Consider the following 26,604-nt stretch of genomic DNA (forward strand, 5'->3'; position numbering starts at 1 on the left):
TAATGCCTCGTCTGTAGGGAAATGTTCTAACTTAATGTTTTGATTCTGATCATTTTCCTTTATAGAGCCTTTATATGAAAACATGAGTTTTGCTTCAGTGAATCTTACAAAGAGAGGGCCAATCTCCTTCAAACTGAATGTTTCTTTGGAGTCCAAATTTTTCAATGAACTGGTGGCTCAGAGATGGAGAGAGGTTGCGAGGGGCCAAGCCCACTTACTAAGAAAATGGTATGCTTGTATAGAGGAATTTGTTAGTACAGCAAAGGAGTTTGGTAGGGAGAGAGTGCGCAGAAGTAGACAATCAGAGAATGTGGCTGTTGTAGCATGTATTAGTCTTATTCAGGCACTCCAGGAGGCTCCTAAGGACCCCGCTTTAGCATCTCTATCCCATCTCTATTGAGCGAAACAGAAGCTTTTCTGAGGGGGCAAGAGCATAGAAGACTGGCAGCAGCAGCCCAAGTACAATCAGGGATGAAATGGTTGGACGAAGGTGACCGACCTTCAGCTTTCTTTTTCAGGGCTGCAAGAGAGAAGAGATTGTGAGAGCAAATAACAAAGATTCGGGATGACGAAGGAAAGTTGATCAATGGAGATGTGAATATAGCTCAAGTTTATGCAAGACACTTGGCTGGTCATGCAGGAAACAACCCCAATGTCCCGGTGGATTACAAGGGTAGAATGAGGGATTTCCTTTCCAAATTGCAAAGAAGGGTGCTTCCCCACTAAGCTATTCTATTGCAAAGACCCTTTTCCGAAGAGGAGATGAAGCTCACTATTATGAGCATGGCTAAAGATAAGGTGCCTGGTCTGGATGGGTTACTTGTGGACCTGTTTCAATGCCAGTGGGCAGTGTGTGGAGTAGATTTGACAGAGCTTATGAATTGGATCTGCACAACAGGTTAGATGCCTAAGAAAATCAACATGGGGGTCATCAAGCTAGTACCTAAGAGTTAGAACAGATTGAATGTCAACCAGTGGAGACCCTTAACTATGCTAAACAATGTTTATAAAATATTGTGCAAACCTGATGGCCAGTAGGTGAAATACATTCTGGGAAGGATAATTCACTCCAAACAGTTTGGGTTTGTATATGGCAGAAACAGTTTGGATTATTCACTCTAAACGGTTTGGGTTTATTTATGGCGGAAACATACATGAAGCAGTGTTGAATGCATTGATGGCTATTGACTATGGTGTGACATTAAATGAGAGGTTTGTGATGCTGAAAATTGATTTGGAAAAGGCTTATGATAGAGTAAGCTAGGATTTCTGATCGAGGATGAGGATAATTTGAGGAGATTTCTCGAAGTAGTTAAGGAGTTTGCTGAATTATTTGATTCAAGAGTTAACACTTCAAAGACTGTCACCTTATGGCTTCAATGGGACTCAAGACCAAAGTGGATTGCCAACTTTGAGTTCCAATGGCTTTCAGCTGGCCTGATATATAGATATCTTGGTCGCCCGGTGGGAGTGAAACTATCTCTTAAGTGTAGGTTTTTGTGGTCTTTCCAAAGAATAAGAGAGAAATTTCAGAGATCGACAGGGGAAAACCTATCATTGGCAGCAAGACTTACTATAGCTAAGCATGTGCTGTATATGTGCTTTCAATTTTGCCTTTCTCTTCAACCTACCTGAAGCAAGTAGACAGATTGATATTCCATTTTTTATTGAATGGTCAATGGCATTCAATCCCGTGGGAGATGATCACAAATGCCAAGCGAATGGGATTGAGAGATGATCACAAATGCCAAGCCAATGGGTGGCCTAGGCTTTAGGAACTCAAAGAAAGATCAGCAGTGCGGTTTGGATGGGGTAGGGAATTGACGCTGGGAGTCGATTCTCCGGATGAAACTGGGGCCACGCGACGATCGGCCGAAGGCTGAGAGCCGGTGCCCCAGTTTCCAACTAGAAATTGGCAACCGGCATTGATTTTTGGCCATCAGCAGATGGGGGAGGGGGCGACGATGCGTGTTGACGGAGTATTGGTTGGTGTTGGTCGTTATTTGACACATGTAGTTAGACTGTTGATTGCATGAGGTAGTGGGTAGTTGGACATGTGTCTATGTTTGTGTGGGCCAGTTATTGTTTTGTGATTGGCTATTTGTTTGTTTGTGGGATTTTCATTGTGGACCGTTGGATTGAGGTGGATCGTAGGGTTGTGTTGTGGATTATTTGAATTGTGTTTTTGTTTGTTTCATTGTTTGCATTTGGGTTATTGCCAATGGGGGATGCGGGTGAGTGCCTACTCGGTGGTGGTTGCGGGTTCTGCTGAATGGTATGCAGATGAGCTCTATCGTTGGTCGAGCGGAGAATCTTGGTGCTGATGTAGTGGTTTGGGGTAGGAATTTGTTCTTTGCGGGGTTGTTCGATTGGGGTTTTATATATGTGTTTGCTTTGGGGATGTCTACGATGGGTTTTTTGGGAGGTTTCTGCTGGGACGGAGGGGGTTGATGGTCCATATTTTTGCTTGGGAGTTGCAGAGGTTGTGTGGAATGACTCTGTAGGTGGTGCTTCTGGTGTGGGTGAATATGCTTCGCGGGAGGGTCTTGCTAGTGTTGCATCGGGTGGTGGATTGGGTGTTGCAGTGAGTGAGTCGGGAGGTGTGTCTAGGACTGCAGTTGACATTCCTTTCTTGCCTCTAGATGAAGCAGAGGAAAGGCTAGTGAGTGAAGCGGGTTCTAATCGGTCTTTAACTAAAGATGAGTGGGTGAGGCGTAGGTTTGATATTTGGAGGCGTGTCAATGGTATGGATGATGCTGTGAGGATTGAAGACTTGGATTTATGGGAGCTGAACGAGATGCTGAGGAGCTTCTTTCTGTAAGTTGTAAAGCATGATGGTTCTCTGTATCCACTCAAGTCCATTATGGGAATGTTTCGGTGTTTTAGCCGTATCTTACGAAGGGCGCAGGATGTTCATGTGGCATCTAGTGGTGTGATTGAGGTTCCCTTCGACATTGTGAATCTAGAATGTTGTTGTTATTTCGATGAATTGGTTTGTTCAAAAGTGTGCTTCCAATGAGGCGGAGAAATAGTGTGTTGTGGGTGTAGGTGAGGAGCATAAGATTCTTGATGACATAGACTTTTCAATGTTCCATCCATGTGGTGTGCAGAGGAGGCTTGCATACTATTGTTTATCTAGGTTTTGCATATGCAGTGGGAAGGAACTTAAGTCTGTTCTTTGGTTGGATTTTTCTCATGATAAGGATGAGCTTGGTGACTATGTTGAGTAAGTTCTTTGTTGTCTGTGTTCTTTGTTTTGTTTGGTGTTTTTGTATGCGTGTTCTGATCTTTAGTGTTCTGGTTTTGTGTGCGGGTACAATGAACGTTTGAGCAAGAATTATGTTGTCATCAGAAAATAGATTTTCAGCTTGGAATTCGTGTGCATGAAGGTGATGTCGTTCGTATGCTCAGCTCGTACATCATATGCCTCCTGTTGAGGAGTGTTGTCTGAATTCAAAATTTTTGTTCTTGCAAGTGATTGAGAATTTTTGGACTGAGGTATGTGTGTTGGAATCAGTGTGTTCATGTTTTGTTGTATTTGGGTGTATTGTAATTGGATTTTCTGTGTAGGTGTGGTTTAATTCAAATTGAGTCTCTGAGAAGTCCCTCAGTAAGTTGGTGCATTCTATGTTGGTAACTGTTGGGGTTAGTGGTGTTAAGAGGACTAATAAGACTGTGAGATCATGTACTATTACAAGGCTTATTCTTTGTCAAGTTCCTGAAGATGTAGGGCAGCTTACTACCAGGCATTAGAGGGTTTCAAGCTACAGGAAATATGACAAAAGTAATTCCCTGAAGGTTGCTGCTGCTCAAAGTATAATAGCTAGGCCTTCTGATGATTCTGGTGTTCTGAGAAGTTATCCGAAAGTTTTAGAGGAGAATATGAGGATTTATTTGGAGAAGGTCGATGGAGTTGTTCGTTGTGGTAATGTAGATACTTCTTCGATTGGTAAAGGTATATTTATTGTTTTTTGTTAGGTTGTTTGTAGGTAGGGTGTATTCAGTTGATTATAAATGTAGTTCTTATGGTGATTTCATTGGGAGTTCTGGTGCTGATGCTAGTGTATGTGTGGTTAATCTTTCGAATTGCGGTGGAGGTGTTCTTTCTTGTGATCGCATTGATGATTCTACTGGAGGGAATTTGGTGGATAGTGCTGTTGCAGGGGTGAAGATCGTAGCTGGTCCGGTTGATGGTTCTATGAAGGGTATTGATTCTAGATGTACAAACTCTGCTGCTCTGCAAGTGAACTTGTTGTTGATTGTGGAGTTGCAAAGTCTGCTGCTACAAGTGAACCTGTTGGTGGATTTTCGGTAGTGGTTGATGGTGGAAAGGTTTCTCTTGGATGTGATGAGTCTGAAATGTTGGATGAGTTGTTGTCAAACCTTTCTTGAGGGAGAAAAGGTGGATATTTTATCTTGGCCAAGATAAGTACTCGGAGTTGGTATATTTAGGGGCTATATTCACAGTATACTTTGCATGATCAAGATTATAAGTTAACAAGTGAAGGAATTATTCAAAGTGCAATGGATTATGGTGAATCTCAATCACACGTTCAGAAGACTATCACTTGGGGGGTAGCATTCATGAAATTCTATGTGCTTTAAAAAGTATCTTTTAATGTGATGGACAACACAAGGCTAATGTACTACCAAATAATGGAAGATGACATTTAAAGGGAACCCAATCTGAAAGTAATGTACTAACAGAGAAGTGCTTACTGGAATTGAGGATATTGATGTTGTTTGTGGGACAAACGATGTAGTAACAGGTCATGAAGTGCTTATTGGAGCAAAGGATAGTGATGCTGTCTGTGAGACAAGTGATATAGTAACAGGAGTCAATGAAAAAATTTAGTGATACTGGTCATGAAACACTTATAGGAATAGAGGATATTGATTCCATTTGTGGGATAAGCACTCAATGACAATAATGATATTGTGGCCATGAAGTTCTTATTGGGTTGGAAGACATAGATGCCATTTATGGGGCTGGGATTGATTTAGACATTAGTGACATTGGCCATGAGGGTATGAATAATGGACCAACACCTATTTGTGATACATATAGACTTGATGTTCGCAGTGAAATGGAACCAATTCAAAAACATAATCAAATGATTTTGGTTCAAACTATTGGCTTCAATGAACTCGTCTAAAAGATTTGTCATTCCCAAGGTATCACAAATCGTCAAATAGTTCTCAAGGCCATTCAACATTTGACTTTACAAATGAAGATGCAAGAGAAATGCAATCTGAAATGGACAATGATGTCATATCCAATAGGAAAAGAAATATTCTAGCCTCTAAAAGAAAGTATGTAAGTGTTAAGAGGCGATGAATCATAGCACCAAATCTAGAACCCAAGAGGCATGCAATGCTATCCGAATAGAATATACAAGAAACTATAATGAAAGTTTATTGTTGTAAGAAACTTTTCCTTAGAAGAGTTACAAAGGAAGATTGCAAGGATATACATGTAGGCATTTGGAGCAAGAAAGGGCCAAATAGACATAATCATATTCTTTAAGAGTTTTCTTGCTTCCTTCAACAACTTGAAGGCAGCCTAAAGACAACGCTACGCAAACCTTGGTTGATGCCAATGGTTAATGGACTAGTCATTTGTAACTGAGGATACCAATTGCACATGGTACCTCCTGGGACAAATGGGCAAAGGTCAAAGACAAAGTGATTCATAGAGTTCATGGAAATGTATGCTAATCAAAAGGACAAAGAAGCACTCTGAAAACATCCACAACTTTAAAGAAAATCTTTGAAGACAATGCCTGGCCACAACCTCATTTTCCACAAACAATGCCAGATGGAAGTATAATGTGCCAATGCCACCTTCCTTTAGAAATGACAAAGAATGTTGTGCTAGAGTCTGTTAATAGAATATTAAAAGACAGAGAAGATAGAGAAATTTCTAGAGCTACTTTTGACCAAATTTGGCATGGACAATTTTTCAATGTAAAGATGCCATCAGAGCAAAGAATTTCAAATGCAAGACATGATGAATCGAAAAATACCATCGAGCATAGTAATGCAAAAACATCGAGAAAAATATATAGGATGGAGAGAAATCCATTTACGTCGTGCAAGATGCTAGAATTGTGTATGCTTCTTGGAGTGAGGAAGCTATTTCAAATATCAAGGAGTCTATGTGCATCATCATTGATGGCATGGATCAAAATGTAACAACTTTGCCTACATTTAGATGCACCTGTGACCCTAGCTCCATTGGAGGGTAAATGTGGACTAAAAACACACTTGTGTGGAGTATTAGTACATAGATTTCGACTCTTTTGTGATCATTAGATTGATACCTTGCATGAACATGATAGTAACCAAGTGGCAAAACCCATCATGAAAGCAATATGAAAGGTCAAGGATGCATGTGGATGCTACCTTGCATCTTGCATATACAAGCTTATAATTGCTGAAGAGAAAATAAGAATAGATATATTTTTGGTTTGTGCTCTATGCTAGTTTGTTTAAAAATATTTGAACAAGTGGAAGTAGTGGAAGTCAATTTTCTTCTTATCTTCCATACACATGAAGACATAGATCAAATCTTTAGTGTTATCTCTAGAGAGTTAAAGTCAAAGGATGATTTGGCAATGAATGACATGAAACATCGAATTGGAAAAAAAATTAGAGGTTCTTGAAAGGAAGAGTCAGAAGTGGCTATCTTGGAGAGGATGGTAGATTGGACAGCATTTATGGTGTCACATTTGAAACAAGGAGATAATGGACTATGTGGACACAAAAATCCACACTACTACTAGTTTAGCATGCATGACAATACTCCAATGATGCAAAGAAAGTACTACTCAGTGGACACAGATCATTTATGAAGTGTGCCATATGCTTTACTAGAATGAATAATCCCCTTGGAGGAGACTACATTCGTTCTCACAAAAAGCAAAGCACTCGACATGGATGAAATGAAAGGCTTGCAGGCATTCATTTCTCATGTTAGGAGTATGATGTAAAAATACCCAGAGTAGTCTGAGAAACATATGGCGATAATCACGATAAATGAATCTCTTGTCAAATATCTAAAAGAGCAAGAAAATTTACCGAGCATAGAATACTCAAATCTAGTTTGGTCACAACAAATTGAGTCAAGAGAAGATTATGCATTTGATAGAGAGTCCTCTATAGCTGAAGATATGGAAGAAGCTAAGCCATGCATTTTGCCTCGTAAATTTTATGGTAGGAAGGGTGATAAGCCATTGCCAGAGTTTGTATCATTTGATGAAGTCCAGGAGGGCCTTTTTGTTGCTATTTGTGCAATAGATCCAAAATCAAAGATGATCAAGGTGGACCAACTTGGGTTGCAAAGGTTGCTTGGATAGCAAGGGATGAAATGGGAATCTTGAGCACATGCACATTGTTATGGTAGGAACCCAAACCATTAACAAATCTCCCAAAAAAATATACAATGAAACAAATTTATGAGAGTTGTTTGGAAAATAAATGGGAATGGGTTCCAAATAAAGAGGGCTTGGCTGAAGTGGAAGTGAGTTGCATCATCCATTCTTGGAAATCAAGGACTCTAAATCTAAAAAAGAAGCATGGGTATGATGTAAAAAAAAGTATCACGATCCTTGATAGTAGCCTCACACATATCAAATATTGTTTAGGTAGACTTGATCTGACTCAAGATGCAATAACAGATTTTGATGACTCAAAAAGAGATTCCGAAGCATAAGAGTAGATATGTCCCTATGTGGCGGTCCCCTCTCAGTGATCTTATACATCATTTTTCAAAATGGTGTATCTTTACACCACCTCTATGTTGATATCAACAACTCTTGAATTATATCTATTAATAATTAAGTAATTAAGAAAGTATTTATTAATTAATAAAAAATTAGTTAGTGATAATAGTAATAAATAATTAAAGAATTAATAAAATTAATAATAATAACAAAAGTAATAATTAATCAAAAAAATATTTAGTAATGAAAAAGGATTGTAATAAAATTTAATTAATAAATTAAGAATGTATAGAAATTAATCATTAAAGAATAAGTTATAAATTTAAAATTGATTAATAATTAGCTAGTAATAGAAGGCGCAAGCCTTAGGTGGGCACATAAGGACCAGGCCCTATGTGGCCACATATTAGAGGATATGCCACATGTGGGGGGCACCTTCCTCTTTTTTCTATCAATACTTTCATTTGGTGTCACAAGTGCAAAATACTTTACTATAAAAGACTTTTCATTCCCCTCACATTCTCTTTCCCACCCACTGTACCTCCACTTTTGCTTCTACAGATGATAATTTGTGGAGATGGATATATATATTGTTACAAAAACATCCTTTTTTAAGTTTACTAGGTCAATATCAAGTGGAGGTGATTGGTTTGGGGAAAAAATAAAAAACAACAAAAAAAGTCCAAAATTTTTTAAACAATGTTCTACGAGAAAGTTCTACCTATACCTATCAGTAAGTTGACCCATAGAGGTGAAGCAATTAATGCATTTACTCATGTTTGTCAAAATATTCTCAAGGAGGTTAAAGAAGCCATTGCTATTGCTCAAGAGAAGTGCATTAGACAAGTCAATAGAAGAGAAAACATATGATTTTCAAAGAATATGATTATATTCTTTTGTGAATTAAGAAAAGAAGATTAAAGAGTGTTGAGAAATGGCCAATCATCAAAGTGGCTCCATGTTTCTATTAACTATTCAAAGTGATTCAGAAAATCAATAATCTTGCATGTAGGCTTGAATTGCCTGATCATCATTGGAAAATCCGTAATACCTTTCACAATAGCCTTTTGAAGCCATTCAAAGGACCTCTACATACACATCCTATTTATGAAGAGGTTCCATTGATTGTTGATGAAGAGGAAATACTTGAACTTGAATGTATTGTTGATAATCAGCAAATCACAACCCAAAAAGCAAATGTTTATGTCAAATATTTGTTTAAGTTACATAACCATCCAAGAGATGATGCTCAGTGAATGCTTGAGTGGTTCTTTCAAGCTTTTTTAGACCTCATCAGTTTCTATAATCGAACACTCAATTGAGGTCAATTACAATCCAAGCAAGAGGGATGCTATCAAAATTGTATTTCTATTATTTCTTGCTATGGATATTATTTTATTTTAGTTAAGTGTGACTATGGAAAATTATTTTATAGGAGTGCATCGGATGTGGCAAGGTCCTAGTGAATGCTTTATGTGGTTTAGTTGGGGATGCCTAACTAGCTTGTGATTTGCCATGCTAGATGGCCAGTATTTTGGGTGATTCCATGTTAATATTGATGTTTCTAGTGTTATGGGTGTTATGTTTCATTATTGTACTTTGATTGCAATTATTTTGGGATTGATTAATTCAATGATTCGCTCAATTGGTTGTTAACAACTAATGTAATTGGTGACTTGAGTACAAGTGATGGAACTAGTATCGAGGATTGGAATTAGTGTGAGGGTACCAATTGAGGCGTCACATGATGCATAGCATATGGCCATGGGTCAATTTTGTACTTGATTTGTATTGTAAAACTTGAGCAATATATGTGATAGAAGACATATTAAACTAATCTTGAATAAAGCAAGCCCAAGGTGGCTTTGTAGAAAGAATGAGATGTGATCCATTTTTTATAAGGTGAGCCCAAAAAAGCTTTGTAGTAAAAGGCATTCATGTAATCCCTTACCTTTTGGGAAAGGAGAGATAAATTTGGCTCCTTGAACTTTAATGCAATATTATAAATACTCTAGATGAGGAAGCATGAGCCACTCATCTAGAGGGGAGATTGTACTCAGTTGGTTGTTGCCATCTCATTTTTGCCTTGGTTAATTTAGTTCTTTCAAGTGGTGTTTTGTGGGCATTCAAGAAATCCCCTCTTGGTTTCAATTCCACACATGTGGTCATTGCCTTTCTATTGAAAAGTCTATGAACCATTGTTCATGAAATTTTTAAATAAATATGAGATTTGCTTATCGTTAGATTAGTATACATGAGATTATTGAAAAAGTATGCAGCTGACCTTAAAAATATTTCATAGGACATGCATATAGTATAGGATGATGGGTAAGAGTGGCTTTGCATGCCATTCTTAACAAGCAAGTGAAGTATCTCTAGAATAGGTTGATAAGGAAGTCCTTATCAAGTGGTATATTTATCAATTTGATGATGTGGGTTGGAAAGTCTATGACATTTTGTGCATGAAGTTCCCAAAAAATTGCTCTAGGGACCAAGCTTTTAAATGGAAGGGTGGATGTGAGGCTTTTAAATGGAAGGGTGGATGTGAGGCCTTATGTCACACCACACCGTCCTTGCACTCATTTTCAAAAGCAAAATAGTCCAATGATTTTATCAATTTACTCACTTTTTGGGTATCTTGCATAAATATGGATTTTGTGTAAACTAAAGGCATTGCCCCTCTCAAAAGGATGTTCTCCAATAATTTGGACTACTTTTTTTCTTTTTGAGCTACTTGAAAACCTAGTTTTAAGTTTCCACAAGAAAGTTACTCTTGGAACTACTTCAACCCATCTAATTTGGAGATTTCATCTAAGAGTTAGTAAAGATCCTTTCATATTACTAGATTGATTTATGAAAATGGCTCACATTGTCTTGTTGGAAGGTTGTATGCCAATTGTTTGAGGTGGCTCAACAACTATATTTCGACTTTAGATAAGAGCTATGGTCTTTTCTTTATGCACCATGTATTGCTATTTCACTAAAAGTATTCCTGGGAGGAGTCTAAGAAGGAGGGTGACTTATAAGGCAACCACAAAGGACCTTAAAAAGAGATGAAATGTAGATTTCGCAAATGTCTTGTTAGTGTGACTATGAATCAATCCTAAAGCACAATTCTCGATTGGCAAAGATGCCATTGGTGCTTTTCTTCTTATATTCCTTATTTTTAGATTTGAGGTGTTGATCAAGGACTGTGGCACATGTCATACATATACGCTCCGCTCTGCTCCCCTCCTCTCCTCTCCTCTCCTTGCTATTTCCTTTCACGCCATAAAAAATAACCGCCATCCTTCTCACATTCACACAAACAAGGATTCATGTCCATTGTCTACTCTTCTCACTAACATGCACTCTCTTCTTTTTTATCGATCTTAGTTTCTCTCTCTCTCTCTCTCTCTTCTCTGGGAGTCTCTCAATATGGTCAATAATATCAGAGAAATTGTGTGGTTGCTCGCAATTTGGGGCTTACCTATCGTGGCGGTCCTGTTGCAGTCTTGCATGGTGCAGTTTTTAACAATGGCTGTGTTCAATTCATTACGAAAGATTAGGTTCTGCTGGTTCTTGGACCTTTTCTGGGTGTGTGGACGTCAGACAACGGAGTTTTGGGGGATGGTGGATTTGTCTGTCGGCAAAGTTTTGGGGTGGTTTGTCCGATTTTATGTAAATATTTGATATATAAATAAAAATGTGATATCTTTTGGCTATTATTTGTGTTGGTTTTTGATTTTGTGATGTTAGTATATGTAAGTTTTTAATTAGTTTGAAGAGTTTTTTTTTTTTTTTTTTTTACACTCAAGCATTTGTGGTCCTATCGAGGGGCACCTCGCCTGAACCGGTGGGCAATGGGTCCATAATTGTGGCACTCACAAACACACCACACACTCACGCAACCACAAGCTAGGACTCCATGCCTGAACCACCGACACTTGAACCCATGACCTACTAGGCCAGCAAAATGTTAAAATGGGGCAGCCGTTAACGCCAAACTGGGTGATGTCGATGGCTTCCCAAGAGACCTCGGCCGGAAGCCATCCAGTCAGTAGAGTGATAGTCTGCCAGGAGTTCAGGACGCGAGATTTCCGATGTTAGACCGCTCCACTCCTAAAACATCAAGACGTTTGAGTCCATGTGCTGCACCATAGATCTCATGTTGCCGTCTTGCGCACCGACACAATTATGGTCATTCACGGCTCCTACAGAACTATTTGCACAGGTAAAGCTGTGGAATACGTCTGACGAGTCTGTTGGCAGTTTCAACGTGCACATTTACCAAGGGGATAGACGGGTGGTGCAATCGAAGTTGGGATATGCTCGAGCAACTGGAATCCAGAATTGAGGGAATGCATACACTGGCGGCTGGCCAGGCCTGGACAAATGGCTTTGTTGAGTGTGTCAGCAACTGCACGGTCGTCTGAATTACAGGGGAACGCACCTAGAGCACTCGAACTTCGAGACAACAGTGGCTGGGAGATGCTGAGCTTAGAGGAGGCTTTCACGTCCTTGGAACGGATGCCCCAGCTGCCTTCTGGTGAGAACTCTATTCACCTCCTGCACAAGTGCAGAAAAGAGAAGAATCTAGCTTATGCCAAGCGCTTGCATGCATACATGTGCAAAAGTGGGCTGGAAACGCATAGATATTTTGGAAACTACCTTGTCCCAATGCTGGTGGAATGTGGAAGCATGTGCTACGCCATACACGTTTTTTATCAGTTGGTTGATCCGAATGAGTATTCCTGGACTTCTGTTATCACGGGTTATATTGAATGTGGGGAATCAGAACATGTCTTCGAGCTCTACCAGAAAATGCAAGAGGATTCTGTACATCCTAGCAAGTACACTTTTTTGGCCTTATTAAAGGCTTGTGGTAGTCTGAAAGATGCGGAAAACGGCCAAGACATACATGCCCAGATTGCTAGGAAGGGTTTGGAAAGAGATCTTTCGATTGGGAACACCTTGGTCAGTATGTATGCCAAATGTGGCTCGCTTGCAAAAGCACGGGAATTGCTTGACAAGCTTCCGATTCGAAGTGTAGTCTCATGGACTGCCCTAATCACAGGATATGCTGAGCATGGGCTTGGTGAGGAAGCACTTAAGTGCTTCGAACAGATGCAACTGGAAGGTACATCTCCCAATGCTGTCACTTTTGTTTCTTGCTTGAAAGCTTGTGGCAGCATAAAAGCTATAGACAAGGGCCAAGAAATACACGCCCAGGTTGCCAGAAAGGGGTTGGGAGGAGACCCTTTTCTTTGCAACAGCTTGATTGATATGTATGCCAAATCTGGCTCGCTTGCAGAAGCACAAGAATTGTTTGACAAGCTTTCAGTTCGAGATGTAGTCTCATGGAATGTACTAATTGGAGGATATGCTGAACATGGGCTTGGTGAGGAAGCGCTGAATTGTTTCAAGCAGATGCAACTAGAGGGTCTGTCTCCCAATGTGGTCACCTTTGTTTGCAGCTTGAAAGCTTGTGGCAGCATACAAGCTGTAAACAAGGGGCGAGAAATACATACTGAGATCGCCCGAAAAGGGTTGGAAAAAGAGATTTTTGTTGGCAGCACTTTGGTTGATATGTACGCTAAATGTGGCTCAATTTCGAAAGCACGTGATGTCTCTGACAAGCTTCCAGTCAGAAATGTAGTCTCTTGGACTGCACTTATCACAGGATATATAGAACATGGGTTCAATGAGAAAGCACTGAAATGTTTCGCACAGATGCAGTTGGAGGGTTTGTCTCCCGATGCTGTCACTTTTGCTTGCAGCTTGAAAGCTTGTGGCACTATAGGAGCTATAGACAAGGGCCAAGAAATACATGCTGATATTGCCAAAATGGGGTTGGGAAGAGATCACCAGGTTGGCAACACTTTGGTTCACATGTATGCCAAATGTGGCTCCCTTGCAAAAGCACAGGAATTGTTTGACAAGCTTCCAGTTCGAGATTCCGTCTCCTGGACTGCACTAGTCGCAGGATATGCCCAGCTCGGAGAAAGTGAATTGGTTTTCCATATGCTTGAGAGCATGATTGAAGAAGGCATAAAGCCAGATGAGTTCACATTCCTTAATGTTCTTACTGTTTGCAGTCATGCGGGTTTAGTGCATGATGGCCAGACTTATTTTGAGGCGATGAGCAAAGACTATGGCATCACTCCAACGATTGAGCATTACACCTGCATTATTGACCTTCTTTGCCGTGCAGGCCAAATAGATGAAGCTGTAGCAATGGTGAAGAAGATGCCTTTTCAACCTGATCTTGCAGTGTGGCTTACTGTGTTGGGTGCTTGCCGAAAGTGGGGCAAGGTGGAGCTAGGAAGACAGGCGTTTAGATTTGCAATGCGATTGGATGAAAAGAATGCGGCAGCTTATATCTTGATGTCTAACATTTATGCAGATGCTCACATGCATGAGGATGAGAAAAAGGTTGAGGAAATGAGAGAGAGACAACTCACTTGCAATAAACCAGCACAGAGTCGGACTGATGTTGATAGAATTGTGCATACCTTTGCTGTGGGAGATCCTAGACATAGATACATATGTGAAGCTAGATGATCTTTCCCTTAAAATGTGGAGTGGAGGATATGTCCCAGATTTGCATTGTACGCAACAAGATATGCTGCAAAGAAAGGTGGGTTATGTGGGGACAGCAAGAAGCTGGCCATTGCATGTGCCATATTCAATACACCCAAGAGGGCACGTCTACATTTCCCAAAAATCTTCAGGGGTTTGATGACTGTCATGCAGCCACTACAATTATATCAAAGATAGAGGATTGAACTATCCTTGTCAAAAATGCAAACCAAGCAAGTGGCCTTTTAGGAATGGACAACTAAAGTGGATGAATTGATGTCCTTTATGGAACCTGAAGTCTCAAGTCTTAAAAATAAAGACTTTACAGCATATGTGTGGGGAGGTAAAGTGAGCATTGAGTTCCTTGAGGATGGAAAGTCCCCCGTGCCTGATGGGCATACTACAGAGATTTAAGAAGCTTTGGAATCTTATAGAAAAAGATAATACTGAGATGGTGAGGTCTGCAAGCAGGAAGGATTCTCTCGCCCAAAGTGGTCAATACAGATGTCATTTTTTCTGGCTCCTAAATGCCTGAATCAGGTGCGTGCTGCAGACTAGAAAGGTTCTCAATGTTTCTTATGAGATCCTGGAAAAGAAGCTGGCTGAAAGCATAAATGTTCTTTTACCTGATCTTGTAGTAAAAGAGCAGTTAGGGTTTGTGCACGAAAGGGATATATTTGAAATTTTCCTGAATGGGTACGCCTCGGAGAAAGGGGACAAATACTGTGGTCAGTTGCTGGTTAAAGATTTTCAAGTGGAGGTCAGTTTTGTCTTCATCTTGTTGCAGATAAAATTTCTGTTTCTTCTGAAGCTTTTGAAGCTTGTGCATAGACTTTTGGATTTGGTTCATCTGCCATACCTCTGGGTGAGGCATGTGCTAACTGTGTACCTGTTTTTGCTGCGTCTAATGGTATAGGTTGAAGAGAGTTGACTCTTTTTGTGGAGAAAACAATGGAGGCCAGAGATTGCATGTTATTCCAAATCACAGAGTTGAATGTTACGAATCGACTAGAATCAGCAGTGGACGGGTAGTTGAAACTCTCTAAGATCTTTGCCTTTCAAGACTTAATACCAGCATGGATATGCCTACTGTGTTTGCTCCTTTTCCTCTCTTGGACATGTTGTATTTGTCACAGACTCAGGAAAGGAAGACCTGGAGGGTGAATAGAGACATGATTCGTTCCGACTTCAACAACATTATTTTCACCACCGGAAATGCTAGCCATTCTTCAGTGCAAGTTCCATTACATTATAACAGTATGTGGAGAACTGTGTTTGCAGTTTGTTACAGGGAAGGAGAGATTTTAGAGTCTCTCTCCGTCAATGCATTGTGCTCTCAATCTCTATATTGACTAATGTACAGAGCTCCTTTGTGAACTCACGCACCTATGTGTCTACGTTTGTGCAAAGTTAGGATACTCTATATCACGCTCACCCATATGCAAGTGGTTAGATTTGGAATGCCACATGCAGCGTTTTTTGGATCACAGCATTTCATGTATCCCAATACATGGAAATAGACCTATATTTTAGGACATATTTCCATGGTGAACTAAAAGAACCTTGATGTGCAATCAAGCTGGATCACTGCCTGTCACAAGTGGAAGCAACTTAGTCGTCTTGCATAATGAGGTTTACCAACCATTAAACTTGTCAACCCTTTGAAGATCACCCAAATCCAAATGCGGGATCGGTGATCTCTCCGCCTTCCCCCCTCCTTTGTAGAGCACGGTGTCAATTGATCAATCTTGCCAAATTGCCAAATTCCAAATTTAGAGCTACCTCAGATGCTTCTTTTTGCTTAAGGTTGCCACCTGATTCCGTTCGATTGTGAGCATTGTCTTTGTGGATTCGCACCCCTATTGAGACTTAGTGTGGACAAATGATGTGATCCTGTGAGCTCCTTTCTCCCATTGGACTCTTATTGAATGCTGTGTGTTGATCTAATTTGCTCTGCATCCTAGCTATCGAGCTATTGAGCTTCCTACTCATCTCTCAATCCTTGCACATGATCCTCAACCATGCATTGATGTGTTCATCATAGTTAGCATCAGCTATGGCAGACTCCTCTCTAGCTCGAACCCTGTGTCTCAAGGCCCTTGTTGTCTGATTGAAGGATTCATCCTTAAAGCGTCGAGCTTGACTAATCAAGAATGTGCAAGCTTGCCTCATTTGTTTCACATAGCGATTGCTTGTTGCTTGATAAGTTTGCCTCCTTTGATTGACAAACCATCTGCATTCTGTCGATATTGCTCTAGAGTTGTGCATCATCTCGGCTTCCATTTGTTGGAGAAGTTGGGTAAGGGGAACCATTCTAGAGTACTGCAAGTATCCCAAAACTAGAGTTGCGGCAGGTAGCCTTTTTGTTGTTGAGCACGTGAACTCGAACTTGAATCCTAGCATTCAATCAAAATTTTAAACTAAAAAAATGAACGAGAAAATAAGGACATGAGACGTGACATAGGGTCCATTAGGACCTGATCCTCCCTGCAAATGTTGGGGAAGGTGATTTATTACTGACTTCGTGATGTCTATTTTTTGAAAGTTGAAGCCCAACACATCCATGCTCACAACATGTCATAATTGATCCTCGTTGTAGTCTATAATATTGTCACAACTTTGGCCTAGAACCATATAAATAAAGGTGTCATCATCCTTCGATGTTGCATCTAGCTTGGAGTTCTTTGCTCCCTCGCATGGAGAACATGCATCAAAAGAGAGGAATCTTGTATGAATTCAGATTGAAAACAAAAAATTAATAGACGAGCAATTTAAAAAAAAAAGATAATATATAATATAATTATTATAACCACACAGTGTGTGGGCAGATAGGTGGCATGCTTCCTTTCCCAAAGAATTATAATCCGAGGCAACGGGCCCTTCCCTCTGCATTGAGATTGAGAGTCTCAAGAATATTAGCGTTGAGAATAAGTCTCGCGAATGGATTAGGTACTGGCATATTACTTGAATGTCAATAGTCGTCGAACATCGGTAAAATCACGAGTGGCACGCTAGGCGAAATTCAAGTTCTTATGTTCTTTTAGCAATTTCTTTGATTTTGGAAGCGGAGAAAAGGCCACGTTATTACAGGTCATCAAGCTCAAGGAGCGTATGCTCTAGATGATAGTAGATGCTATCAGTCATGACAAAAAAGCTTTTGCTTACACTATAATTGGAACAATATGAAGGATGTTGATGTGGAAGCTTGGTAAGTCTTCAATAAATGAGATCCTCTTAATTATACTTTACTTGGCCGATGAATGGACCACGTCAATTTGCTAGCTGAAACAAAGAACGATAGATGGAAGCTCTTTGGTCAATTCCCTCGATGAAAGCACAAGAACATACTGGCAAACATATAAACAATCGTAGTTGCTCAACGCTATTGCCCAATTCCAAGACAACTATTCGGATGTCAATGCAAATCAAACCACACTGACTTCCTTAAAGACATGCCCACTGAAAGTTGCATCCATAGAGCTTGAGCCTCAATGACTGCGAAGCTATGCTTATATATTAATATCAAGTCTTGGCAAAAGTTTTTGAGTTCATTTTTTTAGTTTCACAATATTGATAAAATGTAGTATACTTCGATTTTTTTTAAATTTTGAATAAAAAATATAAATCTTGGAGAAACTTTAATTGTTTTAATATAAAAGTTTCAAATCTTGGCAAAAGTTTCAAATGTTTACTTTTATTAGGGCATAGAAATTTTAGACACCAACATAAAAGTTTAGTTTCTTTATGAAACTAGCTTCAAAAAATCATCCATGTTTCCCATTGAGTTGAATGTAACTTGTGCAGCGGCATCTACCGGTGGTTCAAACTAAAGTCCTGTCACCATGATCTCTTCACCCTGTATCTTGTGCCTTGTAAGGGAGCTTTTGGGTAATTGATGCCATGACCTTAAAGCCACATAGTATTGCTTATTGCTCCCAAACTACACAAGGTACATATTGCTTCCATCTTGTGGCATGGTTAAGCACAAAGATGAGAAACGTCCATCACATATTAAATTGCTTACCGTTGCTGAACAATGGTATGTGCTCCACGCCCCTTGCATTCATGTCAAACTCATTCACATGTATTTTTCTTAAATTGTCATAACTTGTCACCATAGCAAGTTGCCCTTAACGATCTAAAATATACGAATCCTGTAGAGAGGGCCGATGTCCAAGTCGAGGGCCGAGTCTATTGGGTTGATGCTCTTGCATATTGCGACCTATTGTAATTTGGCTCTAGAATCCACCCTCAAGATCATAAGTATTATTAACGGAAGTCAAAAGTACATTAACGGTACTCTGCATTTAGTTCAGGTTGAACGGGTTACAAGGTGAACAACTAAAGTTTATGTGTGGATCCCTCATCTCAATTGGGAGCATTATGAACTCATATACAACAAGAAAAACACACACACTCTCTCTCATCATAACTTGAAAACTCAGGAAACAGATAATTAGAGACAATCCAACAAATAGATGAATACGACAAGATAGTCATTAAGATTTCATTAACTTTTTGAACACATTCATCCCCTTATGTTTGGTTTTTCCTAATACTCCCTCTTTTCACCTTGTGCGGATTACCTGTCGTTTTTCAGTTACGGTTGATCCCAATAGTTATAACCTTTTTGCCTATACCTTTTCGGATCACATATATTTTATTTGTATCTGGATAGACATTTTGACTATGTTAACACCTGGCACATCCTGGTGGCTATAAATTTTTGGAACAAATTTGTTGACTTGATCTCATAAGAGCCTGATTAGATGCTATTGATCCTTATCCTCTAGCTAATAGTAGACCCCCTTTCTAGTGCCACATCTCACCAGTCCAGGACTATGCCAAAAAATAGAGAGAAGAGCTTGGTGCAATACCAAGATTCCCACTACCTCCAAACATAGCTGTCTACCATAGTTTCAAGTTTAAGTTCAATACAAAATTGTGCCGAAGTTCCAAAATGTCAGATAACATTATGTTTTTAAAACAAGTCACAATTAAAGCATAGTTTAGAGGATTGGTTCAATTGGAGCAGATTCGACAACCAGAGTATCTTGCAAGCCCGCGTTGTCTGCAATATTCTGTTCCTCATCCCGACTTTTAGAATATGATACTAGATGAGTGATAGGCCTATGTACTGTCTCCATGTGTTAGTCGTCAACAGTCATAGGTTCATTAATTTGTTCAGTTATTGTATCAATCAGGGTGTCCAGAGTATGAATTGTTTCAGATGGCAAGGTGGTTTTTTCAAAACCCTCAGTGTGAGATTCAACGTGAGATTCAAGTGATTTAGCATTGTGAAATCGCGTGGTTAGTGTTTCTGCATCCTTTCTATCCTCAATCAAGAAATTGTCTTGAGTTTCTTGATTCTCTTGATCTGTAAGATCTGATAATACATTAGGCAAAACAATAGTTTTATTACTAAATTCTGGTGACAGTAAAGTTTTAAAGGTCAAACTTAACCGTGCTGAAGATAATTCCTCCTCCTCAGTTTCCAAAGGTGGGTCTTCCTCCATCAATGAATCTATTAAGCATGAACTTTCCACCACTGGGATCTTTGATTTCAGGTTATAAACTTCTTTCTATAACTCTTCCACCTGCTTTCTCAAAAGGAAATTTGTTGTAGCTTCTTTTTTATGATCCCACACCTGCAGGGGTTGTTTTTCCAAATGTACCAATCTATTTTGAATTTGAGCCCACAAACTAGTCATATAATTTGTGACCTGTACTTTCAGGTTTTCAACCTCCAAATCTGGCATAAAAGTTTCCAGAATTTCAGTTTCGTCATCCACCATGGATAATCATACTTTATCAAAAGTAAAACCCTCTCTAGAAACCACAGGCATTGCTCCTTGCGATGCTCTCCCTATGCATTTTTCACTAGAAAATAACCCTTTGAGCGAACCCGTGGGTTGAATTCTTTCATCATGATCTCATTCGCATACTTGTTTGGGGGTTTTGTTGGGGCTTCTGGATCCCACAACAACTGGAACACCCTAGATATTAGCTCCAACATGATTGGAGTTTTTGGTGTCAAATTATCTCCTGCACTTTGGAGATGGTCAAATTGTTCTTCCGCTTCCATATTCATTGCCATGTCCACACCACGGAAGCTTGTGATATGCATGAAGTTGCATTTTGCAAAACCAAATTGTGTTTTGCACCATTCCATCATTTAAATTGAATATGAAATTTGTAAAGCGAGTTGGAGTATCCAAAGACAACCTCTTACTGCTCACAGATGACTCCACAGTTTGTTCTTCTTACTGCTTGACCATTTTCTTGGGGGCTTGACTCCTCAGTGACCATCGCGTCAAGGTAGGGAGTGCAAGGGTAAGGGAATGCTAGAACATGATAATGGAAGAGAGCATGGGGGCAATGGAGATCAATCACATGAACACAATAGCGAGCTTGAAAATTGAACCCCAAAGAGTGGGAGCTTCATTCCATTGAGAGATATTTATTCATGTTGGTCTCTACACAATTCATAGGTACGTCTGTGGTGGGACCTCTTTTGTAGGAGACCTTTTGGAAAAGAGTCCCTCCACTTTTGGGGGACCTTTTGGGTCTCTACATAAAGTGGGCGGACCTCAAAAAATGTAGGCTTTTAGTCTTTCTCTCTCTAGATTTAGAATTTCTCTCTCTAGATCTTGATTTTGCAAGTATGATTGGATCCTTTCTAGAGAGTATTTTGGCTATCCTCGTCCTTTAAGATTCATCATACCATCTTTCACGCTCAAGATATTACAAGCGGAGCTTTGCTGCTGCTACTCTACACCAACAATGCTGTCATTGTTGTTACCCTAGACTGCACTTCTGGCCCGTGTTCAGGAAGATAACGTAATGCACCTTGCATGCTGAGGGAGCATGAAGAGGACCCTTTCAAATTAGAACAGAAATCTAATTAGATTCTGATGCGATTGATGGGAAATGAGGAACAAAGACTTGCATTGAAGGATGAGTCAAAATCTTATCAGAACTCATGGCAACTAGAACACCCTAGAGATTAACCCTAGCATGATTGGCATGTTCGGTGTCAAATTACCTCCCATGCTCTCAATGATTTTAAAGGATCCATCATACTTCAACTTTAGTTTGCTTGGGAATTTGCCCAACTTGGAGTTGAACATCAAAACCCAATCCCCTTCTTTAAAAAACTTGTATTTTATGCTCCTGTTTACCCATGCGTGCCTTTTTGACTAAATGATTTGTGTTGTATACCAGCTTTTTAACCATTCTTCTTCGAGATGCACGAATTGCTCTTGGCAAAATTCCACTGACTTTTTCAGACCCAATTTCTTTGTTGTGATCCAAAGACTACCAACAATGAACTCCATCAAGACGGCGGCTTCCAACCCATAGACCAGTTCGAATGGTGTCATCCCTGTGGTGATTTATACGCTGTTCGAAATACCCACAAAGTTGAATCAAGTTTGGTATCCCAGTCATTATTTTTTGACATTGTCATTTTTAGAATGTGTTTAATTGTTTTATTGGTGCTTTCTACCTGCCCATTACATTGTGGGTGATATGTTGATGCTGCTGTGTGTACAATCATGTGATTAACTTCTTTACTACCCTTCCCAAGCAGTGCCCCCCTTGATCTGATACCAATTCAATCAGACATCCAAAATGGGTTTAGATCTTCTGATATAGAAAATTTCCATACTGGCCGAGGAGTTATCTTTGAGTGCTTGTGCCTCCACCCACTTGGTGCAATAATCTGTTGCCACTAGAATATACTGATTCCTTGTGATCTGTGCCACAAGCTTTATCGTCCCTTTGAAATCTAATCCCCATTTCTGAAATGGATCGAGTGGGCGGATGGGATTCAAAGATGATCGGTCCACATTAGTAGGTTGTCTATCTCTTTGGAAATACTAGCACTTGGCTGCAAATTCATGAGAATCCTTGAGCACCATTGGCCACCAAAACCCGGCCTGAAAATTTTTCTTTCCTATGATCTCATCGACAAAATGTCTGCCTGCCGCCTACTGATGAGCTTCTTGTAATACTGCATGGCTGCTCATGTGCTAGGACATAGCGTCGAATTACTTGGTCGATTTCATGTCTATACAATGTGTCAATGACTATAAATGGTTTACTCCTTGTCGTTGATCCTTCGTAAGGGAGACCCATTCTGTGAGGAACATCAGGTCATACCAGTGTGTTGCCCTTATCACTTGTACCGCAAACAACGCAGCATTCGGTAAATCATCTGGGATGCCTTCACCTAGACTTTCTCTTGTTTCTAATGTACTCAGGTAATCTGCCACCAAGTGTTGTCTTCCTAGTGTATGTACCACTTGGTATTGGAATTCTTGTAGCAACAATAACCATCAAGCCAGCCTTCCTGATGGTTGAGGCTTATTATTAGGTACAACAATGCTTGATGGTCTACATGGAACACCACCTGATATCTAGAGGGTAATGTCAAAACTTTCGTAGTGAGTCAATCATACCCAATCCCTTTCTTTTGGTGACCGATTAATTATTTTCTGTTGTGGTGACAAAGGTCGGCTTGCATAATATATTGGTTGGAACCACCAGTATTGATCCAATAGCAACGTCTGATGCATCTACGAACATGTGAGACTCTAGGTTCCAATCCAATGGAACCAGAATTGGTGCTACCACTAACATTTTCTTTAGTTAACTGAAACACTTTCTCCTCCTGATCCTCTTTCCAGATGTATTGTTCATTCTTCATTGTCAACTTTGAGGTTGACACACATGGGAAAGGTATCACGCACAAATCGGTTGTGCCACTTGATTTGGCCAATAAATCGCATGACTTCCTTTGCATTTCGTGGTGCTTTTCGTTCCTGAATGCCACCACTTTTCTTGGGTCGATTGCCATCCCTTCTTCAGAAATGATGTGCCCCAGTAGAACATTAGGTATCGTGGGACATGGCTCCTTGAGTATTTCTTCTGACATCAGTGGTTGGGTTGGCATTTGAGCCTTTGACATTGCCCTAGTCTATCCAGCAAATGGGTTTAGCCACTCTACTGGGTCTGTCAATCCAAACCTTCCCATGATATTGGAAAAGGTTTCCCTTAATGTGGTTGCTGATGTAGATGGGGTAGGGAGTGGAGATCAGTGGGAATGGAATTCAGAGCCATTGGGGCTCTAACATTAGAGGGTTCACCCATGTCTCTATCTTGACTCATGGACTCTTTCGAGCTGTGGACAATTCAACTGGTGGTGGTTCTTGCAATGAGTGAGAACCGGCTTTTGAGCTTACTGACCCTGAGGATGCCAAGCTAGGTATGGAGGTCTACCAGATGGTATTTGAAGCAGTGTCTTTAGACTCAGGGTGAGGTTGTAGGACTCTTCCTGAACTCAAGATCATGTCTTCATTGGCGTAGTTGAGGTCCCAATTCTAGGTTGAGTCCACATTGATGCGGGGTTAAGGCAATTTGCATGCAAATTTCATCATTTCTTGATTCTCGAGGTCCCAATTTTCATGTGTTCTTTCCTGATTTTTGTATTCCCATAGCTATCCCCATGACCGTGGGTATAGAGCTATGGCAACGACCAATGAGGTAAAGTTATAGCAACAAGTCAAAGCTTATTTGATCGACGAGATAGAGCTATGGCGACGATCCGTGGGGATAGCAAGTCTGCGGGGTAAAGTTAAGGCAATGGCCGATGGGATAGAGCTATGGCGATGACCCGTGGGGATAGGGCTAAAGTAGATAGCCTTATGGCACCATGTCAACACAAGTTTGACTGATGGGATAGCAAACTAACATTGATTAATTAGGGTGGTGGGTTAGGTACTGACATGTGTCAAGTCGGCGGGATAGAGATAAGGTAATGGCCAATGGGATAGCAAGTCAGCACTAAGGTGACGGGTCAATGCAAGTTTGACCGGTGGGATAGAGCTATGGCGATGGGTCAACACAAGTTTGACCAGTGGCATACGGCTATGGCAATGGTCGACGGGATAGCACTATCGTGTAACCCGTGGGGATAGAGACACACAATTTTGCTGACTGGTTTTTGATAATTCTGTTACATATCAATGCTCCACTCTCGTGTAACTACGCAGGAACCAGCTAACTCTACTTGTAAGCCCCCCATATGAGGAGAAGGCATTTGAGTAGCTCGGTTATCCGATAGGTCTTGGTTTGGACATCAGATGGGGGCCATGTGTGGCCTAATGGCTAGACAGCTTTAGATAGAGTTGGAATACTGCCAACTAGGCTACATGTAAGTGCGGGAAGGCATCCCATGACTGATCGCACTGAGGGTAGATGGAGCATTTCTTGGGTAGCCCACTCTTGGGCTGCAGGGCCTGTTTGGAGACCCAGATGATCCCGGATGGCTGTGGGCCAACCGGAAATCGTAGGTAAGTCGCTCTATTTTGCACCACGGTTCTATCGTGTGGTCGGTGGCCTATTTCGGGACCGACCCCCAGTTGGCCATTTCGGGCGGACTGGGTTGGTCTCCCAATTGAGTCTAACTGACTATGACTGGTGGCTATATAAAAGCAAGCCCGTGAAGCCCATATTCATCACTGGCTACAGCAACCTTGATTCCTTAGCATCCAGCCTCCGTCCTCTACTGTTTCCAGCACGCCATCGAAGCTTCTCTCATAGGAGCGCACGGTTGGGAGGCAACACCATCTATTGTATCAATTTTGAAGTAATCAAATTTTTGATTCTCCATACTGTCTGCTTTAATCGCAGATTCTTTCTCACAACAAACTAGCACATTGTCTAATTGCCTCTAGATTGCCAATGTACCTAGCTAAAATTGATATCTTGCATATCAATTCTATGGATGGAGATCCTCTTGCCAGGAAGCTCTGCATGACATTGACCCATATGAATGAGACTTTGCAAATTGGATGGTGAATGCTTTGTTGAATTGCGGCCAATTATGAGATTTGCCATCTGGCTGGACAAGATCTTATGAACGAATTCATCCTCTGCCTCTCCAAATCACTCATTGAGGTTTCCGTAATTGCCTGAGTGTGGCATCCTTCCTAACATCCAAAGCTCTCTCTTTTGGAATGATACACAGAGTTCGACTTGGAGTTTGGCTTAGAATTAAGGAGCCACCACAACTCATCCATGCTGCAAGCTTCCAAATGCATAATGAAGTAAACAAGTAAACAAGTAAACAAGAACTCTCTGCTTGCAAAGTAGTCAAAGAACAAAACAAACTCAAAGCACCTTTATTCATCACATACATACAATCTATAGAGCTCTCTCACACAGAGTGCTCATGAGATGAACTCGGCCTCCCATTTACAGAATATGCCAAGTTCACAAAACTAGATGCTAAATTATCACCCTTCTAGAATTTGCTATGGTGGGTTGCTTGATGAATCAATGGCTTGCATCATGACCTATTACATCACTCCTACCTCATCAGACATCCCACCATGGTCTCCTACCCAAAAAATGAGCCATGACTAACTACCTAGGACTCCTATCCAAAAATTGAACAATAAAGCATGAAGGGAGTTATCAATTGTTTGCTCTCGAAGTGTTTGTTGTCATCTCATTAGCTATTGTTGTTTTGCGTTGTCTTGTGACGATCTCCCACTCAATAGACAACCGAGAAGATGACAAGGGAATGATGACGATTAGCTAGTAAGGGCAAAGTTCACGCTCAACATCATGTGATCATGTGTGCATAGCACCATCATGTGATCATATGTGCATAGCATTAACCCAATAGAGTGCTATAAAGGAAAGGGTTAGATGCCCTAACCCTAACCCTAAATGGATTTGTATATATTCTACATTTTCAACTAAATCTAGTGTATAGTTAGTCATTTGTGGTGTGCTCTCTAGATGTGCCCTCTCTCCTCATCTCCACTCTTCTCCTCTCCCCTCTTCATATTTTGTCATGGTATCAGAGCTCCCTTGCCTTTCGCTGAGGCATTGTGATCCTTGAGAGTGTGAGAGACATCGAGAGAGATTGAGAGTTCCATTCACTTCCATAGAGTGATAGAGAATTTCCGTTCATTGCAAGAGATTTCCATCCATTTCTATTCATAGTTCTACTCCGAGTTTGCGAGAAAGAAAGAGAGAGTTCTACTTGTGGTCTTCTTTGTGAGATATTCTCTTTCTTCAGATGAAAGATCCTAATGAGAGAGAGAAACTATTGTTCTACTCCTATTTGCTACGAAAGAGAAAGAGAGAAAAATTTCTCTCGAGGGATAGAGAGAGAGCTCAAGCTCTCTTTGCAAGAGCACATGGGCATAGTCGGCCTCTACAAGGAGCTCCATCTACTACAGCCTTTCCAAGTACGGTATCTTCCATATCTCCGAGCTGCGCATCGACCTCTGCAAGGCCTAAA

At 40.5% G+C, this 26,604-nt stretch overlaps 1 protein-coding gene across 1 annotated transcript; it reads left to right on the forward strand.

The window, feature by feature from the left end:
* The first annotated feature begins 11,913 nt into the window (after positions 1-11,913).
* On the forward strand, positions 11,914-15,493 carry LOC147884655 (pentatricopeptide repeat-containing protein At4g39530-like). The gene is made up of 3 exons (XM_087397633.1): positions 11,914-15,045; positions 15,202-15,313; positions 15,422-15,493. The coding sequence occupies exon 1, from the start codon at positions 12,099-12,101 to the stop codon at positions 14,265-14,267; it is 2,169 nt and encodes a 722-aa protein (XP_087253759.1). The 5' UTR covers positions 11,914-12,098; the 3' UTR covers positions 14,268-15,045; positions 15,202-15,313; positions 15,422-15,493.
* Positions 15,494-26,604: the final 11,111 nt, after the last annotated feature.

This window comes from Dipteris shenzhenensis, chromosome 26, assembly GCF_047967505.1.
Source record: "Dipteris shenzhenensis isolate YYH24624 ecotype China chromosome 26, Dip_SZ_1.0, whole genome shotgun sequence".
Lineage (NCBI taxonomy): Eukaryota > Viridiplantae > Streptophyta > Polypodiopsida > Gleicheniales > Dipteridaceae > Dipteris > Dipteris shenzhenensis.